This window comes from Lipotes vexillifer, unplaced genomic scaffold (assembly GCF_000442215.2).
Source record: "Lipotes vexillifer unplaced genomic scaffold, Lipotes_vexillifer_v1.1 scaffold242, whole genome shotgun sequence".
NCBI lineage: Eukaryota > Metazoa > Chordata > Mammalia > Artiodactyla > Lipotidae > Lipotes > Lipotes vexillifer.
This window is the reverse complement of record NW_006771376.1, coordinates 1199997-1225072: the sequence shown is the minus strand read 5'-3', so window position 1 is coordinate 1225072 and position 25076 is coordinate 1199997. Positions and strand designations below refer to the sequence as shown.

Here is a 25076-nt window from a genome sequence, read left to right as displayed (position 1 = left end):
TTTTGGGTTTTTTTTTTTTTTTTTTTTTTTTACTGTTTTTCTGTTGTCTTCAGCACAGGTAGTATAAGGTTATGTTACTGTAGAACCACAGTGCCCATCTTGCCAGCAGTGCCCCCCAACCCCATACTCTATAGCTGGGGGCTGAGCCTTTGCCTGGTCTGGGGCCAGACCCCTCAGGGTGCAGCTTTAATGTTCAGTATTGGGGAGGCCCCTGGGGGAGCCTGGTGCTGAGCCAGAAGCGGCTCCCTGGTGCTTCCGTCCTAAGCCACCACTCCCCACCCCTCCTTGCCTGCACACACACCCCCTACGCTCTTCTGCCCCCTCTGCCCTTCCCCTGAAATAGTCCCTGGCAGCTGTGATCCCAGAGCAGGGCGCACGTCCCTCCCATGTGGGCTCTACCCCAGCTTTTACAGTCTGGGCCTTGAACCCTTTATGATTGTTTTCTTTAGATGAGTGGGCTCAGGGCCAGCACCCTGTCTCAAAGATGCCAAAATGAGCCTAGTTCTGGATGAGCTAGCTGGTGGGGCTCAGCCTTAGGAACACACTGCTGCTCAGATCCTAAGGCACTAAGCCCCCAGATGTTCACAGGCCGAGGCCCTGAAGGCTGGTAGAACAGGAGCCATGCCCTGAAGTTCCTGAGAGGGGCCCTTGCAAAAGGCTTGTGCTTTAAAGCCTTTTTCAGGGCTTCAGGCTTCCTTCTGCTGTGCCCACCCACTCTGGTTAAGGGGGTGGATCATGGACACAGGGTAGGCCCTGATACCATGGGTTTCAGGCTACTTACCACTTTTCTTATAGGAGCATAGGAGCCGATGAGGCAGGGGAGAGAGGGCTGGTCCCTCCTTTCCTCTCATCTTCCCTCAGATGTTAAACTGTCTCCAGCAGTGGAAGGCCAGCAACTGTGAATCCCGTGCTGTGTATCCTTCCTGAGCCTCTGCTCACTCTCAGGGCCAAGAAGCTCCCAAAATGGGGCCCTCTCTTTAGAGGCGGGGCCATAATCTGAGGAGCAGTGCTGGATTACAGGCATTTTAGTAAGCAACGATTAAACAGGTTCTGGCTGCCTGTTGATGCAATGAGGTCTCCTAATTGGGTACAGTGAGAAACGAGCTAGAAGAACCCTGGCCCAGAAGACTGTGCTTGCTCCAGTAAGTCACAGTGACCCTGGGGGTGATGGCCTTGTGTTGAGGGGCCACTGGGAGTTGGTGCCCAAGCCTCTCCCTGTTTTCTCCCCAGGTGGCACTGGAGCCTCTTCCTGCCCTCAGCCTGGGCCTTCCCCAGTGGTGGTAAAGATAAGCATGATTCTTCTCTCTTCAGCTCTTTTCAGAGGCATCCTGCCCACAGTGCCCAGTCCTAGGGAGCCCCCATCAGGTGGCCAAGACGATCACTCATGCAGCTCTTGGGGAACCAAACACCAGCGCGAAAATAAAGCTGAGTGACGGAGTCCTGTGCTCTGTGGTGAACTGCGCGGCAGGCTGCGGTGAATTACTGCATCCCCAGCCCTAGGAGCCTGCGTTGCTTCTCACGCTTCATTAAAGTTATCGGGCACGTAACAGTCTAAAGTCCCCGCCAAAGACAGGGCTGGAAGGATAGGTAAAACCAGTGGGCCATTTCCCTTCTATTCCTTGGGGCTGAGAGCTACAGGGGCCTGCCGTCCCCTCTTAGGACTGTTCAGCAGACCTACCACTGCTCTTCTGGGCCCAGAGGGATACCGGAGCTTCTGGCTAGCCCTTCTGTGCCTGGCCCAGTTCACACTTAGCTCTCCACAAGCTGAACTGCTAAGAAAGACTTTATTAATAAGGTGGGGAAGGGAGAAGGCAAGGAGCCTGGAGATGGACACACTGGTACCAGGGGTTACAAACAGTAAGAAACACTTTATTATAACTTTACAACATATAAATAGCTTGGGTCAAATCTGTGCTTTCTGGCAGCTGGGCATCAAGTCTCCTCCCCTGTAGGCTCCTGCCTTCCTTCACATTGCACTGTTCATTGGGTGGCTCTGGCCGGCCCTGGGGCCGGTGGTAGAGCTTGGAGAAAAGGGGCCGGGCAGCCCAGTTCTGCTCTCCATCTCCCAGTGTGGTGGCCTGCACCTGTCATCTGCTTGGGTTGCGGCTGGTGTGTAAAGACCGCTCCTCAGGGGTCAGACCAGCAAAGAAGGGATGCAGCAGGGCCTCCGCCAATGTGATGCGCTGGGCAGGGTCAAATTCTAACATCCGTCTCATCAGGTCAAACAGCTGCACGTGCTCCGGAGAGTCTTGGAGCATATAACTCTGCTCAGGGACACAAGGTGTCTCAGTGTGATGGCAGGGTTGTGGGCAGCCACGGCAGGTCCCCTTGCCTCTGGGAAGCCCTGCCGCGTGGCTGAGGAGGCAGGGACGCCTCCCTGGAGGACTACTTCTCCCCTCCTGGACAATGAGCAGCTCTTTTCTCTTTGTGCCTCTGTAATAATGTTTGCTCTGAACTTGTCAGGCTACTGGGTGTCTTGCTGGCTTGGTGACTCTGCCCCCACGTGCAAAGTTCTGACAGGTGGGTAGAAATCACCTCTGTGGAATTCACTTGTCCAAGCACCAAATGCAGTTGACAGAGGCTTCCTGGCCATGCCTAGGTCTTCCCTACCCCTCACCTCAGTCCTGCCTAGTTCTTCCCAAAATTGAGAGAAGGTGGGGCAGGAAGTAGCACGGTCTCTGCCATCTGGCTCTTCTGGTGTGTGTTCCCCAATTACATTCACAGCCACCCTGTGGGGAAGGGGTAGAGCTAAGGGCCCCTCTGGGGCAGTTTGCAGGAAGCCCCACTGCCAGCACCCAGCAGCCTTAGGCACAGCCTCCCGTAGGGCCGGAACCAGGAGGCAGCCTGTAGCTGCCTGGCCTGTCTCTCTGCTGCGTGTCTGCCCAGTGCCTGGGGTCTCCTTGGCATAAGTTGAGCTGGGGGAAGCCAGAAACTGACCTTAAGAGGTTTGCAGTTCTCCTTCACATACCGGCCGTCAGAGCTGTTCTCATCCCAAACCAGGCCCCCTTTGTAAAAATATTTCTGCTTCCTGAAAACAAAGGACAGGAAGGGTCAAGTCTTAAAACGGGAAAGACAGTGGCAGCCTGAGGAATGGCAGCAAAGCAAGGCAGGGGGGATCCTGGCCTGACCCAGCAGGAAGGTCTCGGCAACAGGTTTGCCAGGTCACTCCAAGATGGGAAAGGCCCCTAGGCCAGGCCTGCGGGAGCAACCAGGACTGCTTACCTGGTACGGTGGATCATGTGTGATGGGATGGGCCCTAAGATCTTCTCCATCATCACCAAATGCTCTCGGTTTTCGTGGGTCTGTGGAAGGTCAGGGACACAGCAAGTGGGGGTCAGTGCCAGCCTCTGCCCCCTTAGAGTCCCTCAGGGAATAAAAGACAAAATAGATGGGCAAGTTCCCTTCCTGCCCCAGGAGATACAAACCCACCAATGGAGTAGCAGTCCCAGCCTTTCTGACCTGGTGGGAGCCTGGGACCAGGGATGAGGCCAGCCTGTTCTCTCAGGGTCACGGTCAGACTCCTTGACCCTTCAGGTGCACTGCATAACTACACACCTCTTTTTGGCTACGTTCCTCACTCTCTCCCCAGAAGGTGCCCTGCCCCAGCCAATCTCCATGCCCTCACTCATGCGGTGCCCCTTGCCTGGAATGCTCACGCCTCCCACCCCAATCCTCCATCCTTGATGGCTGAGCACAAGAGTCCCTGAGTGTTCCAGCTACCCTGACCTCTTCCTTCCCCTGAGCATCGACAACCCTCAGGAGACAACCTTACAACATGCTGACTGGTGGGCAGCAGTCCCACACTAGGCCTCTGCAGCCTGTCAGAGTAGCAGTGCTTAGGGTAGTGGGGTGATGTGGGAGAGGCCTTACCTGGAAGAGTGTGAAGCCCCGGTAGTACTCAAAGAGAATGCAGCCAATGCTCCAGACGTCGCAGGGCTGTGCCCAGCCCAGCTCTGAAAGCCAAGATGGGACAGGCTATGAGATTCAGCCCTGTGCTCCCAGCCTAGAGGTCACAGTGCAGCTACCACACTGCCTGGCAAGGCTCCTGCCCCAAAGCCAGTAGAAGTCTCTTTCTTGATAAGGCCAAGTCAACAGCCATAGTGCCTCAGGACACTGGCCTCAGGTGGTGGACAGGCACCTCACTCCCTGTTTATACCCTCCCAACAACTGCCCGCTTTATCAGTATTGGGAGCTACACAGTCACTCACCCAGGATCACCTCAGGCGGGCGATAGTGACGGGTGGCCACAATGGTCGTGTGATGCTCGTGGTCAAAGGTAGCACTGCCAAAGTCAGCCACTCGGATGCTGGTGTTCTTCACCGACTTCTCCTCACAGCTCTGAAGGGCAAGGAAGGTGAGCCAGGTCGAGTCTGTCCTGGTGGGTAACACACCCCTCGAACAGGGCCTCAATCTTTCCCCCCACCAATACCTTGTGCTCATTGTAGAGAGTTTCAAACTCAGAATTCACAAACAGGATGTTCTCTGGCTTCAAGTCTGTGTGGGTCAGTTGGTTCTCATGTAGAACTGGGGAAGCAGGAGAGGAGGGAAGCAGACACTGAAAACCTGGGCTTCCTCTCTGGTGCACCTGCCAGCGCTAGGCCAGCTCCCTCCTCCAAAGCCAGCCTGCCAGAGCCCCTCACAGCCCCTAACCTCAGCAGTGGGCCAAGGGAGCAGACTGAACTGCCTCTGTACTGGCTTCCCTCTCTAGAGTTCTCTGTGCTTAGGGCCTTGGAAGGTTCTGATTCTTGAGGGGGCAGGGGAAACTTTTTCCATTTATAAAACCTCCCTCCACCTGTCTGCAGGGGACCAGGCCTCCTCAACCTGTCTCTCACCAGAGCTGCGGCATCAGCCTTGGGGTGGTTCCCTCTCCCCAACACCAGCTACATAATTTGCAAAGCCCAGGGCAAAATGAAAATGCAGGTCGTCTTATTCACAAGTTAAGAATCTCAAGATGGTAGCAGCAGAGTATTAAACCAAGCACAGGGCCCCCTACGAAGCACAACAATGAAGCCAGTCCTGCCTCTCCTCATCCCCAGCCCCGAGCGGGGAGAAGTCTGCCTTTTTCCTCCAACTCCTGTCCCACTGATGGTGGTACCCTGCCACTCATCACTTTTCCCATCTGGCACTCAAGACCCTCACAATGGTGTGGCCCATCTCTCCCAACATGGGCCCTCTCTTCACCAGAATGAGTTGCAGCACATGCCAGGCTCTGGGCCGTCGCTGAGTGCTCACGTAGCTTGGAACACTCTCCCCTGTCCCGTCATCGATGCAGACCCTGTCGTCTAGCTCTAGGTCTATCCACCTCCTCTCCAACGAGCCTTCCCGACCTGTTCCAACCACTGCCAATCCTGCAGTGCTGAGCACAGGCACCACCAGATATGCTCTCAAAGGCTGGCAAACAGATGGCAAATGACGGTGAGACAGAGGGTGTCTATGTTGACAGGACCTGTGGCTGGGACCAGCCAGGTCACTCTTTGACCTCTTCATCCTATGCGGGAGAGTAGGAACCGGGGTGGTACGGGGCTAATTCTAGAGCAGCTCTTTCATTTTTCCCGAGTGCCTGGGGGCAGACCCAGCTCAGGAGGCCCCTGGAGGGGACTGCAGCCTCTCCATCCTCACAGATTCCTACCTGAAGGCCTTTCAGCCAAAGGGGCCCTGGTGTCTCTGGCCCAGCAGAATAGTTAACGATGTGCTAGAGCGAATGATAGAGAGCAGGACCACCAGGTGACTCTGCTGCAGATATGTGGCCGACCCATGCTCCATTTGAGGGCGGAAACTTACACCTAAGGGCGTGGCAGAGCTGGTAGGCCATGTGCCGGACATGTGGTAGAGGGTAAGGCTGGAAGTTATTCTCCTTTAGGAACTCAAAGGTGTTCTTGCCCAGGAGCTCAAAGGCGATGCACATGTGACCATGGAAGTTGAACCAATCAGACATCAAGACGCACAGGCTGGAGGAGAAGGATGGGTGGGGCTCAGGGTCTGTGCTGGGGGGGCTGGCTGCCTCACCCCCTCCCCTCAGGTAACGCCAGTCCCCACTCCCTCCCAGGCCGCTGGGTCCCATGCTGGATGCAGATACACATAGAGAAAGAAAATTATGGGCACAATCCCTGCATCTCAGAGAACGAGGTGGAGTAACACCAGTACACTCCACAGAACAAGCATTGCTTTTTTCCACTCCCTCAGCTGAGCTTCCTGAGATCCTGCAGGGCTCAGCGCAGTGCTTGGAGGGGGAATGCTCAGTGTCTGTGTGCCAAAGGTGGCTCTCCTTTGGATATCTCTGACTACACGAGAGCCCCAAACAGCTTTGGGTTTGTATCTTGTCTAATGCCCACCACAACCCAATGAAGCCCCCAATTCACAAACTCAGGGCGGGGAGGCCCGCCTCAGAACACAGAACTGGTTGTGGTGGAGCCTAGACTGAAATCCAAAGGTTCCTTCCAGCAAGACTCACTTGCCAAACTCCCCTGGCTCTGGCTGTCGGCAGAAGGCACAGTGCCAACCAGGTGAAAGGGCACTGCTCAGCCCCGGCCCCATTGGGCCCAGGCAGTTGGGGCTGGAGTGGACACTGCCCCCTAGGAAGCTTCCCTCCCATTCCTTGCCGACACTCACAACTTGTTCTCTTTGTCCTTCTCCTTGATTTTTTTGAGAACATTGATTTCTAGCCGGGCGGCCTCCCGGTACTTGCCCACGTTGCGGATGATCTTCAGGGCAACCTGAGACTTCCCTCTGGACCAGGGAAGGAAGCAGAATTTCTCATGAGAAGCTGTGCAGCCCTCCCCCCACCCGCTGCCCCAACCCAGCAACTCCTGGCAAACACTACTCAGGACTCCAGGAACAGGGCCTGCCCTGAAGGCAGCAGATTCTTGATGCCCAGCCTACCCCTTGTAACACTAGTCTTCTACCCTCATAACAACAAGTTGCTGTTGGCATCCGTGCCAGTCTTAGGCTTTTATGATCTCAGCCACTGCCAGCTCCCGGGGACATAGGCAGAGGAGTAGAGCCCTATCCTGCTGACCAGCGCCAGCCCTAGAGCTCACTCAGTAACCCAACCTGTAGGCCAGTCCGTTGATCCTGGCCAGGCGGTCCCACTCAGAACCCTCTGCGGCACCTCCTGACCTTCCAGAGCACATCTACAAGTCTGGGCAAACTGCTCCTCCTGGGATTCCAGGATGGAGTGAGGGCCTGGCAAGAGGGTAAGGGTCCCGGCAGCAGGCTCCTCTCCCTGGGAACCCCAGGGCCAATCCCTTTAGCACACCACCCTGGCCCCACCTGCCTGCCTACCAGCCACAACATTTATCAGAGACCACTGACTGCCAGGAACCTTTGTTCAGTGTCCATGAGGATTTTAATAATTCCTGCTCCACACCTCCCACCCTTACCCCCAGCACCAGCCCTGTAGGCCACTTGCAGAATCTCAGCAGAGAATATCTGCTGAGGTTAGCCTGCTAGGCCCAACTGCTGTCAGGAAGGAAAAGCCACAGTTCAGATGCTCAGGGGGAAACTAGAGTGATAAGCACTGGCCCACAATGGTGTGGCCTCGAAGCCTCTGGGAAGCTGGCCTTGGTGCCTGAGGAAAGGTTTACAGGCCCCAGGGCAGAGGCATCTTCTATAGAACACCCTGCTTTTCTCTCCCTATCCCATTTTCCCAGATTTTCAGGGCGGGGAAGAGGACCTCAGAGGAAAGACCACCACTCCAGCCTTCTAGAACAGGATCCCTCAAGGGCATTCCGACCCTCGACACAGGGAGCTCGTCACTTCCACACAACTACTGCCAGGCTTGGACGGCCCTTCCTTTTGCTGAGCTGAATTCTGCCTCCTCACAACAAGCCCACTGGCCAACTCCCTCTGGACTCCCTATAGGTCCCCTAAGCCCTGTGCCTACCCATTAGTGACTTCAAAGGCTCACTTTCCATCTAGGTACTCAGAGTGACACAGCCCAGAGAGCCCCCATGTGGCACAGCTCTCAGATCTGCCACACCTCTCTCTCGTCACTGTATAGTCTACATGTCCCTATGCCCACTGGTCCTGGCCCTAACCTCTTGGGCCACACGGGGTCTGAAGGGTGTTTAAATGGGAACTGGGCGCCCAGGGAGGCTTCCTCAGTGATAAGCACTACCTTAAACTGGGGCCACATGGCTGGCTGGGCTGCTGGGCCTAACTGTCCTCTCCAAGCAACCCTCTGAATCGAGCACAGCGGTACCCGGCTCCTCCATTCAACAGCTGGGCGATACATTCAGACCCCAAGCGTGTTTCTTCATCTCTAAAGTAGCGCAAGTCACATACGGGCAGCATGTGGCTCAAATGAGACAGCAAGGACACAAGCACTTTCTGGTCAAAGCGCCAAACCAAAGAGAGGGCCATTAAGGCGGGAAGGCAGTGGGCTCCCAGGAGGTAGTCTCCCAGCCTAAGGTAGAGGAGGCAAGGCTTCTGGTCTTGAGAAATGGCAAGGGGACAGAAATGTTTTTCACTGCTCAGTCTAGAAGGGAGCAAGGTACCCCCAGGAGCACCCCTACACACACGGGTGCACCCTTGCTCTACCTCGGCACACTCAAAGGGGCCCAACCCCAGCTACACTGGAGAAAGCAGCAGCCTGCCTGGTGAGAAAGCCCAGGGTCTTCTCTCAGTGGGGGCCTGCACGGCCTCTCAGGCAGACCTCCAGAGGGTGAGGGCTCATGCTTGAGTCGGGCTCAGCAGTACTCTCAACCCCCTGCCAGGCCCAGACCCTAAGAGATCACAGGAAGCAGATCCAGACCACGGAGGAGCCAGGGCCTTGCCCTGTTCTGATATCCGCAACCACAGTCCTGGGGAAGTGGGGAAACTGGGACAGCGCCATTCACTGACCAGCAGTTCTTGGGCAGAGATGCCACATGCCTATGGAATCCCAAGAATTTCTCCCTATTTCAGGGGATCAGCACAACCCCAATATGCACAGGTCAGAACCCTGCTTTGGTGTTACCCTTCAAAAAGAAAGACGTTAAGCTCTGCCACCACCTTCAAGAACCTCAGGCCAACTCTTCCCAGGAAGATGGCTCACCTGGCATGGTCCAAGCACTCCACCACCTTGCCAAAGGTGCCTTCACCCAGGTTCCCCACGATCTCATCTAGGAGAGAAAAGAAACAGGGCATGAGGATACGGAGGACAGAGGATCGGCAGCTCCTGCAAGTTCACAGCATTCAAATTCTCAAAAACAAAAAAGGTTTCTCTCTCACTGCTACACTCTTAAAAACGGAAGTTGCTAGTGTCTGTGTCATTCAGGCAATTACTGGTGGCCCCGCTAAGGCGCCACGCGCACTAGAGGCCCCTCCAGGCAGGAGAGGTCTCGTCTAACAAGGGGGATAGAAAGTAGAGAGGTAAAGTTTTACGAAAGGTGGCTGTACATCGCTCTTGGAGCCAATCGCCGATCCGGCACACCAGGTGGCCCTCCTTGTCATCTTCCACACTCCGGCTGCTGCGCTTACTGCTCTGTTGGCTTCTCTGCATGCACCGCCCCCCGAAACGCCATCCGACCAATCGCATGGTAGGCGGTTCCGATTGACAGATTGAGGTGTCAGTCAAAGGCAGAGGTGGAGACGGTGAGGAGCCGGTGGGTTGGTTGATTGGATTTTCCAGATCCCAGCATTTCATAAGGCACACAGCATATATAACGATAGGGATATTGCAAGGGACACGTCAAGACACAAACTGACTTCAAAAACAGAAAAGTAAAAACAGCTACAGGTATGTAAAGAAAACTCGGACATTATCTAAGAGAAGGGCGCCACAAATGCTCAGAAAGACAACCAGCCTCTGCTGCTGAGGGGCTGCCGTGTAGAGAGTCACAGACCTGACTCCCTCCTCCACTGAGTCTCCCCCTCCCGGGCCCTCCCGTGATGGCTTCGGCCAGGGTGGAGACGCAGTGAGAACGGCGCAAGAAGATGGCTGGCCCAGCCTGGGTCCGATCATCCAGAATGGTCAGAGGCCACTCTGGCTGGCTTCAGCTGCAGAATGCCCAGCCTGTCCTTGCCTGCCTCTGTTCGCCCACGCAGTCCTGCACACGCCCGACAGCTGCCACCTGTCCCTAGACGGCATCCGTGGCCAGACTTAATTAACATCACCAGCAGAAACGGCCTTCCGTCAGCAGCCCTTGTGCCACCAGCCTCGAGCAGGGAAGGAGCCCTGGATCCTCTGGGCCAGTCGACTCTCCAAGGCCTACCACCACGATGGCCCACACAGGCCCCAAGCCAGCTCCTGCCCTGGCCTTGGCATCTATGCTACTCACAGGCCAGGCCCGGCCCATCCTGAGCCTCATGACGACAGAGGGTACCAAAAAGAGAAGAAGCAGAGCCACAGACCTGCACTACCATCCTGTGGCAGTGTGCAGAGAGGCCACCGGGCCATGCCGGGTGCCCAGTCAACCTCAACCCGTGGCCACTCAAAGAACCACGGGAAAGCTCGGCAGAGAAGACGCCTGGCCCCCCTCCACTGTTGCACCACTACTCCTCAGGGGCCTCACGGCCGGGAGCGAGTGAGGGAGCGAAGAGAGCTGGGGAAGAGAAGACAGCATATACCCTCAGAGATACACAACTGGCCTTCCTTCCCAGAGGTCTGAGCACAGTGTGGTTTCCTGGTCTCAGCAGAGACCCTTCTGTACAACCCTTCACATTAAGGATGTTTCCAGGCCCTGCTCTGGGCATGTGGCCTGCAGCTGGACAAGGCCTGGAGCTGCGGGCCTTTCTGCCATTTCTTCACATGCCCCACCACACAGGCAGCTCATCCCCCTTGCCTTGACTGCCCCTCACGTGAAGAGGCTAGGCTGCAGAGGACCTGACTGGAGGTCAGAGAGAAGGTCCCAGTCCAAGCTAATTGACGGGCCCTCCCCTACCCGTGGGCACTCCAGCCTCCGGGCCTTTGGTGAGGGGCGTGGAGAAGAGACTGCAGAGGTGAATGCAGTCCATACCAGTCGGAGCACTCAGCTGTGTGTGGGGGGGCAATCTCTGGGTGGGGAGGACCAGGCCATACAGCCCCAGACCACGTACCAGCAACCCTATTAAGGATTCTGAAGAAGTGTCTCTGGCTACTTGCGCATGTGGCCTGTCCTGGAGTGGTGTGGAGACACAGACAGGCTGGGGACCAGCCAGCGCCGGAACCAGAGCCCCTAAGTTGCCACTGCCCATGGGCCAGAAGATAGAGGAGCCGGGCCCCTGCCCAGCCCTGCACCTGGACCAGACAACACATACACACACACATGCAGGCACACCAAATGCACGTGCGCAGGGCTGGCAGTACTCACCCAGACCAGCCAGCCTGAGAGAAGGCTAGAAAGAGACGAGGCCTTTAAGCCCCAGCCAGCACACTCTGGCCACCACTCACCGAGGAGGCGCTGCTACAAGACCTGGTGCGGCGTTTGTGGCAGTGGTGGGCATGCTTGCGGGTCCGGTATGGCTCCCTTTCCCGTGACCGCCGACGATGATGGCAACGTGAAGGTCCATAGTAGTCCTCTCCAAAGGATGGGCTCCGCTCTTCACACCGGTATGTGTCACTGTCACGGTGCTCCCGGTATCTCCTCTGGTAGGGCAGGCGGTCATGGCTGCCAAGACCAGGATAGGGACACTGGTCAGAGCTTCCTCCCACCAACCGGGCTCCTGCTACTAATCAAGACTCATGTGGTGGGGCCCCTGCAAAGGGCTCACAAGGGTAGCCTGTGGGAGCAGAGGCGTCCAGAGTCCTAGGGGAAGTGCGGTGGCGGGGGGGGAGGGCACGTGTGCGTGAAATCCAACCTCCAGAACCTCAGTTCCTGACAGCACCCTTCCAGAGCCACAGGAGGCAGAGCACTGGGAAAGGTGAGCATGGTGGAGAACCTCTGAGGGTCCCCCATCCCAGAGCTCTCTGTGGCCTGCAGAGACTGTTATTTTGGTCTGGGGACTGAGATAAGACCAAGGACCAATATCTGGAAAGGGCTGAGGTTATGTTCCCAATCCAAAATGAGGAAGGCTCAGAGGTTAGCAGGGGAGATGCTGGCCTAGAAAACGGGGGAATGTGTCAGGAGAAGGAAGACTCAAGGACAGAGAAAGAAGGGGTGGCATGGATGGTGGCGAACTGAGGCCAGGGAATGCAGGGGAATTGCAGGTGGATCAGGGGAAGAGCCTGAAGAGGACAGGGCAGGGATCAATGTGCAGCCGGGCAGAGGTGGCAGTCACCTGAAGAGGCCCTGGGCTGCCACAAGCCTCCAGGTTGTCTCCCTAGCCCGGAAGTGGGAAAGAATCCTTTCTTCCGACCTAGTTCCCTCTCACCTTCTAGACCGAGATCTCCGGGGCGGAGGCTCCCTTCGAGAGGGGTATCGCAGTCTCCCTTCATGCTCCCGACTGTAAGACCTCCTCCTCTTCCATCGGTAGCTCAGGTACGGGTCTGGCTCAGGGGAGCGGTATCGCTTACAGTGATGCATCTAGGCCATGAGACATAAAAGCCCTGCTAAACACGCAGCCAGCCACAGGGCTGCCCGGGCAGCCTAGGCGCTCCTGAAGAAGAGGCCCATTGTTCTGTTTGGGGGCAGCCCCTCCCAGGGGTTTATGAAGTGAAGAACTCTGAGGTCACAATAGTCAAACAGCAGACAATGGGTAACACCCTTCTCCACCAGAGAACAAACAAGCAGCTGCCTCCCCAGCACAGCATCATTGGCCTGGTGGCCTGAGCACTCAGGGAACCTGGAGAGCCAGGACAGGTGCTGAGGCAGAATGCAGGGAGGGGCTGGTGAGCACCATCACAGGAGACCAAGGCCAAGTAGAAAGGGAGCCTCCTGTGCTCAATTCCCTCCTGCCTGTCTGTAGGGTCCTATGAAGTGCCTGTGCTGTCGAGCCAGAGGCCAGAGTCAAAAGGCTGCTGGCAGGGAGCCAATACACAGGAGCAAGGGGTGAAGGCCCTCGAGTTTGAGAAGCCAAGTTGCCTGGCTGAGGCCCTGAACTGTACTCTGCTCAAGGACCACAAATCAGTGTGAGGAGCCACAAGCAGAATCGAGAATACCAGCCCTTGGACAAAGAGGGTCCCACAAACATTCCCTAGCCTACCTGAGGGTCTGGCCAAGCAGACATGGGGGTCTATCCAGCCCTTGTTGGTCTACAGTCAGTCCTAGTATCTGTAAAGATGCCAGGGTCTTCAGAGCAACCAAGTCACTTGCCCGAGGCCTATTTAGCACCCGCAGACCACCTGCCACTGGTGCCATGCCAGGCAGTGCCTCACCTCCAACAGTACCATTACCGTGCCCTCTTCTAGATTCCCTGCTCCAGTATCCTCTTCTGTGCCCATCTCAGGAGAAGGCAGAAGGCTGGCTGACTGGCAGGCTTTGGGCTCAGGGAGGCAGGCCAAAAGGGCCCCACCTCACTATTCCTGGTTCAGTAGGGACTTACACCCACCACAGAAAATTGCCAGGTTGGATCAGCCATCAGCTGAGAAAGATGGCTATGTGAGGCCAGCTCCCTGTTCCACCCAAACCCCAAACCCTGACACTGCCTCCACAGGAGGGCTGGGCCAGAGACCGTAGCCAGCCTTCCTCCCAACCCTTCACTTGGCCATAGCCAACCAATGGTGGTCAGTCCTGGGCTTGCCTGATCAAGCACATTTTGGACAAATCCACTGAGGCTGTCTCATCTTATAAGAAGGGTCTGTCTGGAGGAGAACAGAATGGAATGGCTCTCCTTAAACGAGCAGGTCAGTGAGGCATATCTGACAAAACCCTTGGGAGCTTATCTGCAATCCTGAGAAAGTCACTGCCCTCAATCTCCCCGCTAGCAGCTGTCTTCTGCCCTCTACCTGGAAGCCCAGGCCACAGCAACCCTTGGAGATAAATACTCTGTAACAGCTCCTCAAGAGCTGTTCTGTTTTGACTAATATTTCACTGCTTCCCTGCAATTATGGCTGGGTCAGGTGCCTAAGCGATGGAATGAAGGCAGTATCTCACATCTCAGTAAGTGACAAGGAAGATGCTCCAATGGCCAGGACAAAGGCCCTGCCCATCCTCACTGGGCAAAGCACCAGACCTGGAAGACATGGTTTAGTCTACAGCAGGCCAAAGACTCTCTCCTGGGACCTAGATTCTTATATATGCTCATGCAGGTGGAAAGAGCACAGCTTCAGATGTCAATCTGAATCCTGGCACTGTCACTTCTAGCTTGTGCCTTTAGGCAAGTTATTAAACAAGTCTAACCTTCAATTTCCTCTTGCAATAAGGGGATAATAATCTCTTACAGGACTCTGTGCAGATTAAATTATATCACTCCTTTAAGTAACATGCCTAGTACATGCCTTTAGGTCAAAGGCCTAGCACAGGTCTTTAGGTCAAAGGCCTAGCACAGGTCTGGGCCCACAAGAGGTACTGAAGGCAGCTTTTCATTAGCAACATTAAAAAGGTTCCAGGGGGCTTCCCTGGTGGCGCAGTGGTTGAGAGTCCATCTGCCGATGCAGGGGACACGGGTTCGTGCCCCAGTCCGGGAAGATCCCACATGCCATGGAGCGGCTGGGCCCGTGACCATGGCCACTGAGCCTGCGCGTCTGGAGCCTGTGCTCCGCAACGGGAGAGGCCATAACGGTGATGAGGAAACGCTTTTGGGTGATGGAAATGTAGATCTTGATTGTGGTAGTGGTTACAGGGGTGTATGCTTTCATCAGAACTGACTGAACTTTGTGCTTAAAATGAGTCCACTTTATTGTTTGTAAATTATATCTCAATAAAAAAAAAAAAAAAAAAAAAAAAAGGTTCCAGGTAACAACTCGGGGTCTGTGTTAAATGCCCTAAGGGCATTAAGGACATTTTTAAGTCCCTTCCAAGGGACCAGAGGAGAGAGAGATCCGGATAGAAAACCCTGAACGAAATCCCAGGGCTGCCTTACTGGCCTCGTGACCTTATACACTGGGCCTTGGTTACCATACCTGGAAAATGGAGATGACACAACCTCCCAGCCAACTTGGCAAAGGAGATGATAAGTATGAAAGCTATATAAGACATCACACACAAAGCAATCATAGAGGATATAACTTCTCCTTTAACACATTCTAGGCAAGTGAAATATTGGGAATACCAGATGCTCCTCATTATCTTCCCAGCTAGGGCTCTAAGGCCCATTTCTCATCAATTATCTCCGATTCTCTGAGACCTCAGAAAATAGGTTGTTAAGATATGCTCTGGAAGGCTCTGCCTCTGCACAATGAAGAAAAAGGTAAGGTGAAGGAAACCAGGCGGAGGATGCCAGCTTTTCTCTGAGCACGGGCCTAGTCGTCTTCTCACTTGCTGGTCCTGGCCAGAGAACTGGGCTGACAAGAAGAGCAGCCAGCCAGGTCAGTGGCTGCCCTCCCGGATTCCAGCCACCCCAGCGCCCCATAGTTATTTTTGGCTGACGCTGCCCCACCGCTGCAACCTCAAACCTGCCACCTTGCAAGCCGCCACCATCGGGTGAAACGCTCCTCCTTTTCAAGGGCATGGAGGAGGGAAGCTGGAAGGCCGCCAACTCCGCCTCGACGGAGCCCTGGCTCAGGCGATTCCCACCCCAGCTCCACACCAGGACACCCGCACCCGGAACTAAAGCACAGAGATTCCCGGACCGAGGAGCAGCCCGGGCATCTGTACTGTCAGCTTGGCCGGACCCTTCCTCCGGGCTGGAGCGGATCCAGCATCACAACAAAACACGCAGGGGGCCTGAGGCCCTCGCCCGCGTACCCCCCTGACGCCTCTCCAGAGATCTCAGAGCCCCGTCCCCCGTGACCGCCGCCAGTGGAGGCGAGGGGAGACCTGGGGGAGGGGGAGGGGGAGGGGAGGGGAAGGCCAGCTTGGGCCATAATCAAACTCCAAGCCGCGCGGGGAAGAGGAGTGTGTGAACTAAGCCTCGAGCCGGGAGTAGGGCCACAGCACCCAAGCCCCCGCCCCCCGGACCCCCCGCCAGCGGAGGCGAGGGGAGACCTGGGGGGGGGGGAGGGGGAGGGGAGGGGAAGGCCAGCTTGGGCCATAATCAAACTCCAAGCCGCGCGGGGAAGAGGAGTGTGTGAACTAAGCCTCGAGCCGGGAGTAGGGGAGGGGTCTGAAAACCCCTCCAGGCTATCCTAGGTAGGACCCCGACCCCATTCCGCGGGCAGGTGCAGGGCCCAAACAGGATCCCTGCAGGGGCCTCAGAGGCCTCTTAGGCTCGGACTCCGACACGCGGGATCGAGAGGTCGGGGTCTGCGGTGACCGCCCTCTGGGGGAGAAGCGACGGGTCAGGGGTGAGAGGTCGGGTCCGCGGCCTGAAGTAGACCGAGAAGAAAACGGAAGAGAGTAGCCCGAGACCGAACCGGGAGCCTTAGGATCCACACCCAGCGCGCCCACCCCTCCGACTCACCGCCCGCCACCGCTCCCGTCGCGGCCCCGGACCCCATACTCACCGTCTCCCAGGCTCCGGCTGCAGCTAGGCCCCACTCCCCGCTCCGAGCGCCTCTTCCGCTTCCGGCTCCGGCCTCCGCCCGTGGCAGCCCCGCCCCTCGCGTGACGCAGCCGTCGCCAGGCCGGGCTCGACCCGGCTCGGCGGCCAGGCCGCTCTAGCCTTCGACTCGAAGGCTCTGGAGGACCCGCCTTCTCAGCGCAGGTCGGTGAGGCAGCTGCGGAGCCTGGTTCCGGGAGGGCCGAGAGGAAGTCCCCGGTCGCGGCCCGCCTCCCCCCCGTGTCGCGTCGCACGTAGGCCCCAAAGACGCGACGGGGGCGTCCCCGGCCGACGGCGCCGGAAACCCAAAGGTGGAGCCCCAACCCCGCCTGTTCCTGCCTGTTCCTTCTTGCGTGCCGGGAGGAGGGCATTGTTTCGCTGTCGCCCCAGTGAAAACCTGGCGGGCCTTGATGCCCGCCTGGCTCCGGGGCCCAGGAGGGCGCTAAAGATCACGGAAGGCTCGGGAAGGCTGTCCCGACTCCCAGTTATGTGGAAGAAGCAAATGAGACCTTCTTCTCTTTGTGTGGAGGTTTTTTTAAGCCGTGGCGGCAAGCCGTAGGTGCACAGCAGTTTCTGAGAAGATACCGGAGAGTCACGTAGGCGGGGCCTCTGGAGGGATGGGGTCTGGAAGAAAGGGGGGGGGGTGTCTCCTTTTCCTTGAGCATCCTTGGAGGACGGCACTAAGCGGAGCAGCATTGTTTCTCAGTTTGTAAACCCCCGCCAAACAAAAGCCCTGTGCCCCGCCGCGGGCTGACCCGGCTGCCATTTCTCCCCGGAGTCACTCGGCGACCCCTTTGCCCGGGCCGCGAGCGTGGGCTCACCAAAGCCCCGCCCACCTACTTGCCCCGCGCGTGGTCAGAGCGGAATAACGAGGCCCTGTTTCCAGATGAGAAAACCGAGGTCGGGTCCTTTGGAAGACTTCACTGTTTGTGAGGTTCCCACACTCCCCGCCCCCGGGCTCTAGTTGGCGTCGCTCAGCAAAGCGGGTGGGAGCGTCCTCTAACTGCCCCCGCGCCACGCCGGGGACAGAGCATCCCTCCAGACCCCACCCCTCCCCGGGACAGTACCGCGAGGCCTGGCCGCCAGCCGTCCCTTTCCCCGTCCCCGCCCCCGGCCCCTCCCCAGTGAGGCTGGGCACGCCCCTGTTGCGAGTCGTCACCTCCCAGTCACCCAGGCGCTGTCGGAGCGGAGCCGCCCCCTCGGGAGTTAGGGAGGGCTCTCCAGTCTCTAGCCTCTGGCTCCCCCTTAAACTGGGGTCTGACGGCGTGGCTTGAGCGGGTGCTTGGTTTCCCCCAAATCTCCGTTAGTTCCACCACCCCTACCGGAAGTAAACAACAAAAGTTAGGTAAAAACGATGCTTGCTGCACTACTGCAGCCTCAAAACCGGCTCCCGGTCCCCTTCCAACCAAGTGCATCCATTCCACCCCAGTATAGAAATTCAGCAGCCGCTTCTAGCGTGGAGTTGATGACCAAGAGCCCTGCTGTCTGTGCCCCTAGATCCCGCCCCTTTAGGCTCCTGCCTCAAGGGTGGGAGCTTCTGAGTTGCCATTCTTTCCTGGGCCCCAAAGCTTGGCCTATGGCCCGCAGCCGTACCAGCAGAGTTTCATCTAAGGGTTTCATCCACTCAGAAGAGGTGGGAGGACTCTGGTGTCTCCCCCCACCGCTTGGTGTTGCCCGCAGTTTCCATGGCTCCTGGAAGCCGCGATCGCGTCAGCAGCTGAGGGTGGAGGAGCTCAGAGAGGCTCCTGTCCCTAGCCCTGACCTGGGCACCAGGCTCTGAGGGGGTAAATCGGGCCCTCTTCCCGCTAGCCCTCCCACCATCGAGAACACAGGAGTCCCCGCCTCCCAGTAAAGAAGCAGAGCTTTCTTTTTTAGAAGTAGGATAGGCGCCATCTCCCAGCTCCCCCTCTAAAATCTTCAGTCCAGCGGCTGTCCTACCTGAAATTCTACCTTAGAGCCTCATTCTTTTGTCTCTTTGTTCCTAAAAGAACTCACACCTAGAAGAAAGAGAGGCACTTGAGAAAAGTGAAGTATGGATAATTCCCCCACCCCCAGTTCACCCCACCCCACCTCCTTCATTCCTCCAGTGCTGGATGGTTGAGACCTTGGCAACTGGTGGCTGGGGAGGTCAAGGGCCTGGACCACCTTCAGAGAAGGTTTGCTCACACCCTCCGCCCCTCAGGTCCAGGCTCTTTCTCTGGGCCTCAACCCGTGTGCCCGCCAAGTCTTTTCTGTGCTGGTTGAGGACACCAAGGAGATGCCTCTGCCCTGTGCCCTGCCACCAGCCACCTGAGCCCCACAGCAACTATGGCCCCCTTGATCTCCCTTTTGCCACCCTGTGCTCTTGGCTCAGCTCACCTCTCCCCCCCAGGCCCCACCTTCTCTGATTCCCTCCTTGTCCTCCTGCCCTTGCTCTTTTCTATCTGCCACATCCATCTTTGCCCTTTCCAGGGCAGTTAATTCACCTTCAGGCCTTAGCCCAAGGGTCGTCACCCTGGAAAGCCTTTCCGGGAACCCCAAGGAAGGGTCAGACTCCCTTCTCTCTGCTGCCACGGCACTTGGTGGCTGTGCTTCCCTCTGCGCTGGCTCCACAAGCTCAACAGCCTGACCTGTACCACTCCCCACTCCAGTAGACCATGAGCGCCCCCCGCAAACCAAGCCAGGCAAGCTCAGGGTCTCAGTAAGGGCTGGGGGCTGCCCATAGCGAGCCCCTGCCTCTAAGTGGGAAAGACAGAGCACCCAGCCAGTGTGAAATTGTGGGTGCTATGCAGGGTGTGGAAGGAGGGGGGCAGGGACTGGTCCTCATGGTCCATTTTGGAGAGGCCTTGTGTGTTGGTGAAATGGAGGGAGACAGCTCAGGAGGGAGCTACAGTAACCTGAGCCTGGAGTCAGGGGAGAGGAGAGAGTCAAGGTGTCCAGAAGGGAGAGGGCCTGGTGGGTGGTGCTACAATCCTGAGCAGGGACGGGTCTGGGAATGTGAGGAGTAGGCAGGTCAGTTATGGGTCAGTGTCCCCACCTTACAGCTGAAGCTCTGAAAGCCAGAGAGGTACTGGAGCAGTGACGTGATTTGAGGGCTTCTGACCCCCTACGTCAGAGCTAAAATACAGTGTCTCCCCAGATGTTCCCTGGCCCTGGCCATTTCTAGGCTCCCACACTGGGAAGGAGAGCAGCAGGATGGAGGAATGTGGGCCCAGTTTGCAGTGGACTGACTACCTGCGTGACTCGGGGCAACTGATTTCCCCTCTGAGCTTCAGTCCCCCCACCCCAAACCCGGGAGGATCAAATGAATCCGTGTTTGTTCAGCAAGTCGCTGGTCCATAGCACCCACAGATCATGGAATCTGTTGGAACTTAGAACTGTTTAGCGAGATTGAGGCTGGTGTTTATTTGAAATCCGAATCACCAGGGAGAATCCTGGGCGAAAGTTTGGGGTTGAAGGGTTTAAGTCCCCACTCAGCCCCAGGGCCTGTTTCCACATCTGAGGTGAGGCCTCAGAGGCTGGTGCTCTGGGAGGGCAGGTGTGCCCCAGCTCCAGGGTCTCCCCTCTATCCTGCTGTCAGGACCCACTGAGTCAGAGCCCCACAGGCCTGACGCCTGGTGCTGCCTGCTGTTCCCAGCACTCCCATCACCCCTAGCTACTGGACTGTGCTCACCCACTGAGCCCCACTGAAGGATGCAGGTGAGTGTGGGGAAGCTGGGCATGGCAGTCCCTGGGGCCTGGGCCGAAGCCTGACTGCTTTTTTCCTGGCAGGTGCTCTGACAGGGCCTCTGAGGGAGACTGGGAGTGGTCAGAGAAGAACCTGCGGTTGTGGCTGGCAGAGAGCAGGTAGCAGTGGGCTGAGCTGGCTGGCCGCCTGCGGGCAGCCCTGCAGGCCCTGTCTGAGCAAGCACAGGTGCTGCAGAAGCAGGAACGCAGGCTGGGACTCGGCAGGACCCGGTGTGAGCTGCTGGCTCCGAAGCAGAAAGTGAGGCTCTGGTCCTCTCCCCGTGAGTCCCCAACAGGGCTACCATGTTGAAAGTGTCATCTCTGTGAATGGCACCCCCTGGAGGTGTGCAGTGCATTGCCTGGTGTGGCTGGGAGCAGTGGATAGAGGCAAAGGAAGGACAAGGGAACCTCTGCCCTTCCCCTCCCAGGTAGAATAAGAGGGAAGGAGGTGGCTGGTTTTAGCTCAGTGGACAGAAGAGTTTCCTCAGAAGCCCAATCACCCCTGGTGAAGCTTCAGTCCCCAGGGAGGGAGGGAGGGTTATGCACACTGAGGCTTCTAGGGGAGGTACCCAGCATCCCTGCCGCACGTGAGTGTGGACAGTGCCACCCTGTGATGGCCTAGATACCTAAGCCTTTATGTGACCTGGTGGTCTCAGCCCACAGCTGACCCTCCTAGAGCCACTGCTCCCTACCCGCCAGGGAGGACCCTGGGAACCCAGTTGACATGCCTGCCCACTCTCCAGCATTCCACAGCAGCAGCCCCTGTACTCTTTTGTTTGTTTGTTTTTTAAAAATATATTTATTTATTTTTGGCTGTGTTGGGTCTTTGTTGCCACCGGTGGGCTTTCTCTAGTTGCGGCGAGCAGGGGCTACTCTTCGTTGCAGCGCGCCGACTTCTCACTGCGGTGGCTTCTCTTGCTGCAGAGCACGGGCTCTAGGCACACGGGCTTCAGTAGTTGTGGCGCATGGGCTTAGTTACTCCACGGCATGTGGGATCTTCCCGGACCAGGGCTCGAACCTGTGTCCCCTGCATTGGCAGGATTCTTAACCACTGCGCCACCAGGGAAGTCCTAGCCCCTGTACTCTTGCTGGAGCTCCAAAGCCATCAGGAGCTGGGCTGGAGAAGGTGATGTGTCTTGTGTCCAGCTGGAGGTGGAGGGTTTCACATCTGGAGCCAGTAATGATAACAGCTGTGCAGCTCCAGGTCCATGCTGGGCCCCCAGCTGGGCTTATCACAGCTGGTGGAGCAGGCAGGGCCTTGTGGAGTGAGCCTGCTTTATCAGGGGCTGCAGACGCTGCCCTGCCGGGGGTGGGGGATGTGTGTCATGAGGCTGGGCCAGCCCTCTCCAGGGGCTTGTGCTGCCTTCAGCCCTCCCCCCAGCAGGTGGAATGCTCTGTGGCCCGCCTGGAGCAGGAGAGGCTGTGGGGATCCCAGAGACAGAAGGAGTGGAGGAGGCCAGACCAGGACGCAGAAGACAAGTGAGGGTGCTTAGAGATGGGGGAGGGGCAGAGTGGCAGAGGACGGGCAGACAGTCCCTTCTGCCCCCATGATCCTGCTACTTACTGCAGACAGAAGTGGAAAAGGCCCAGCAGTGTTTGGACCAGATGGGCCGACAGTCTCTTGGCCCAGAGCTCAGCCTGGGGCCCCCTGAGGTGGGGATGACCAGAGCCCCCCATCCACGTGCGTGCATGGCAGGGCCCTGAACACTGGCCCTCCCGCGCATTCGGCCCTCCCTATACTTCATTCCCAGGTCTTCATTCTCGGAGCAGTAGCTGGGGAAGGAGGCCAGTGCAGGGGCTTCTGTTCCGCCCAAGAGGGACGCCCCTCTTCCAAACATTTGGGAAGACCCTGCGATCATCCAGCTGACTCCTCTCACAGTTCAGATGGGAAAACAGTCGGATGGTAGGGAAAAGCTTGTTCAGGGTCATAACAGTGTGGTCTGAAGATTAGGAGGAGCCCCCTAGACTGAGTGTACCTGCAGGAGATGCTGGTACCAGGCCTGCAAGGCCAGGAGCAGAGTTGGGATGGCAACAGGGCCCAGGCACTTCAGGGCCCAGATGGATTCTCGATGGCGGTAGCTGAGACCCCTGCACAGGCTCAGGATACAACCTTCCTGCAGGAACGGCTGCTGATGCTCACCCAGGTGGGTCAAGACAGGGAAATGGTCAGCCCTGCAGGGAACCCAGGGTACCAAATGAGCCAGGCTATGCCCACCTGTGCCAGGGAGCAGAGAAGCAGGGGAACCTGGGCCCTGTCCTTGGGGGATTCTGAGGTTGAGTGGCCCTAAGGACACCATGGAAAAGAGAACGACCAGGAGGGACAGCTTGGAGCAGGGCCCCCACACAGCCCAACTCCAGTGAGCACAGTTCACATCCTTGTCCACCAAAACAGCACCCTCTGCTGGTGGGAAGCCAGGGACTGTCCAGCCTCAAATCATTTGGTCCAGAGTTGAAGCCTGGAGTTCTGAGAAGCCTCTGTGGGCTGGGGTGGTCAGAGAAGGGCTCCTGGAAGGGTTGACTCTCAGATGATGCGGAGGTCAGGAACTCGGGAGGAGGGAGCTGCGTGGGTAAAGACCCACGGGCTAGCTCAAGCAGACAGATCCCAGCTAGGGGAGGCTGAGCCATGACTCAGGATGGAGCGGGGTCTTCACAGGTGAACAAGAGACTCAGAAGAGCTGGGCCAGAGCCACCAGCAGCTAGGGTCCTGCTTGGAGCAGCTGTGGCAGCTGCAAGGGGAAAAGATAGTGTTGGAGTACCACGTGCAGGCCCTGGAGGCAGAGCGTGTCTAGCTGCTTGGGGAGAAGTCGGTGCTGCTAGCAGCGCTGAGGGCAGCCCTGGGCCAGGAGGCCTGGTAAATGGCTGCTCGGGCCCACCCCTCAGTGCTCAAGCTGGGCTGGGGGGGGGCGGTCCCTTTCTCACACTGGGTGAGATGGCCTGTGGGCAGGAAGTGGGCCAGCCTCTGTCACAGCCGGTAAAGGAGAGGAGCCCAGAACCCCAATCCCTAAATCATGTGGCCAAGGCCAGACTCCCTTCCCCAGGTATCAACACTCCTGGTTGTCACATTCTGGCTCATTTATGGGAGCATGTGGGAAATATGTCAGCTTCAACAAGTCCTGTCTCCCCGACACGTGGCTGAGCCCCTCCTGCTGGCCCAGGGCCAGGCTCAGGGGAGGTGAGATAACCTTAGCTGCTGAGCTCAAGTCAGGATGCTTGGGAGTGGAAGTGCTCAGGACAGAGGGTTTTATGTGTACAGGGAGCCGTGAAGGAGCGTCCTCTGTCCCAGTCCCCATCCCTGCCATCAGGACATAGTGAGGACACCCATGCAACTTGGAAAGGAATCATTGAAAATGTATGAAAAAAGGTGTGGGTGATCTGAGGTCCATGCTGTGCCCAGACCACCCCATTTCTAGTAGCACATTCAAGGTCCACGAGGTACCAGTGCCCCTTGGGAAAGAGCTGGAGGAGAAAGAATCACATTCCAGGCTTCATGAGAAGGTGGCTGAGTACTGGAAGGCATGCTGGCACCAGGTAGCAGTTGCTCTGAAATTCAGAGGAAGAACTACAGAGATTTCAGAAGCAGAATGAAGCCTGACCTCCCCAGGTTGGTGCATTCTGTCCACCCCTTTCCTCTCCCTCCCCGTTCTCTTCCCCACCGCCCTGTCCTTCCTCCTGCATGCCAATGAATCTCTTCCCCCTTCTCAGGATGTCCCGGCTTTGTCCTCCACTTCTTTCCCTTCTGCCTCCTCCTCATCATGCTCTGTCATTCTCCATTCATTCATTCAGCATGCATTTACAAACCACCAACTACATGTCTGGCCCTCTTCTGTACACAGTAGAACCAAAGTAGGAGCTGACCACTCCCTGTCCCCAAATGCTTCTGGTATTGGGGGTGGGGGGGGGAGAATCAAGCAGGCAATTATAATTTAATGTGCCTAATGAGGGGAGAGGCACTATAAAAGCTATGGGCGGGGCGGCAGATAGCAAAGTCCTCCCCAGAGAGGGGGCTTCTGAGCCTCGAAATTTTCGCTGAGCGATGAACAGGCCTCTTCAAGGAACAAAAGAAAAAAGGGCATTTCAACAAGAGGGAAGAGCTCATGCAAAGGCCCACAGAGGAGAGGCATGGAGGCGGGGGTGTTGTGAATAGTCCCTGACCCAAATGAGAAGTGGAGGAGGTGAGGAGTTGCTGTGAAGTGTGGGGGCCACAGCAAGGGCTCGGGGGTCCCAGGCCCTGTCCACCCAACTTCACCTCTAGCTCCTCCTGGAGGAGGCCTTCTGCTGGCCAGCACCCTCCCTTAGTCTCCTGGCCAAATGCCTGTGTGCACGGGCAGACAGACAGTTGGACACACACACACACCAAGATATACATCAGACACTCACCCAGAGACACGTGCACATGCTCCCAGATGTGCCCACACAGAGACACAGAGAAACAGATACAGACACCGAGGAGATGGCTCAGAGCCACAGTGATGGAGAGCTGTGAGGACCTGGATGGGATCCACGCTGTGCAGCAGGACCCCAGCCAGAGGTGATCTGTTGCTATGGCTGGAAGCACAGGGAGAGGGGTCTCAGCAGCAGTGCTTAGCTGGCCCAGGCCTCATAGAAGGTGGAGTTGGTCTAAACTGGTAAACCTCAAACTGGGGTCCAGAGCTGGGCTCTGAGAGGGCTGTTAGTTCCTCAAGGAAGCAAATTTGCAGTAACAGTCTGCAACTGCACATTTGTAAAGAAAATCTCGTTTTTTGTCTGTTTCTCAACCCAGACTCTTGAGGGTCGGAGATTGTCTCCCTGGGGCCTGGAGGGACTCTGTTCTTTATGGGGTGAGCAGTGGATCATGTCAGCGAGAAGGTAGGGCACTCAGTGACCAAGGGCCAGGCCCTCTGGTCAGATTCAGGCTCCGGGAAGGCAGGAGGTGGTGCCAGGGGAGCCCTATGCAAACACCATGCAGTTGGCCCGTA

The 25076-nt window shown here is 57.2% G+C and overlaps 1 protein-coding gene across 3 annotated transcripts; it reads right to left on the bottom strand.

Annotated features, from left to right (window-relative positions):
* Positions 1-1765: 1765 nt before the first annotated feature.
* Positions 1766-23560, bottom strand: CLK3 (CDC like kinase 3). Of its 3 annotated transcripts, none has more exons than XM_007446680.1 (13): positions 23512-23560; positions 12271-12422; positions 11351-11567; positions 9379-9475; positions 9035-9101; positions 6610-6726; positions 5782-5948; positions 4430-4524; positions 4209-4338; positions 3871-3953; positions 3223-3302; positions 2938-3028; positions 1766-2264 (listed from the first exon to the last, which is right to left on the bottom strand). In XM_007446680.1, exons 2-13 carry the CDS (start codon positions 12420-12422, stop codon positions 2088-2090), a joined length of 1473 nt encoding a protein of 490 aa, XP_007446742.1. In that variant the 5' UTR covers positions 23512-23560; the 3' UTR covers positions 1766-2087. The 3 variants fall into 3 exon arrangements, with proteins under 3 accessions (XP_007446742.1, XP_007446741.1, XP_007446743.1); XM_007446679.1 differs by lacking the exon at positions 23512-23560 and adding an exon at positions 16339-16411 and having other exon boundaries at positions 1769-2264; XM_007446681.1 differs by lacking the exon at positions 23512-23560 and adding an exon at positions 16382-16548 and having other exon boundaries at positions 1771-2264.
* Between the last annotated feature and the right edge of the window lie 1516 nt (positions 23561-25076).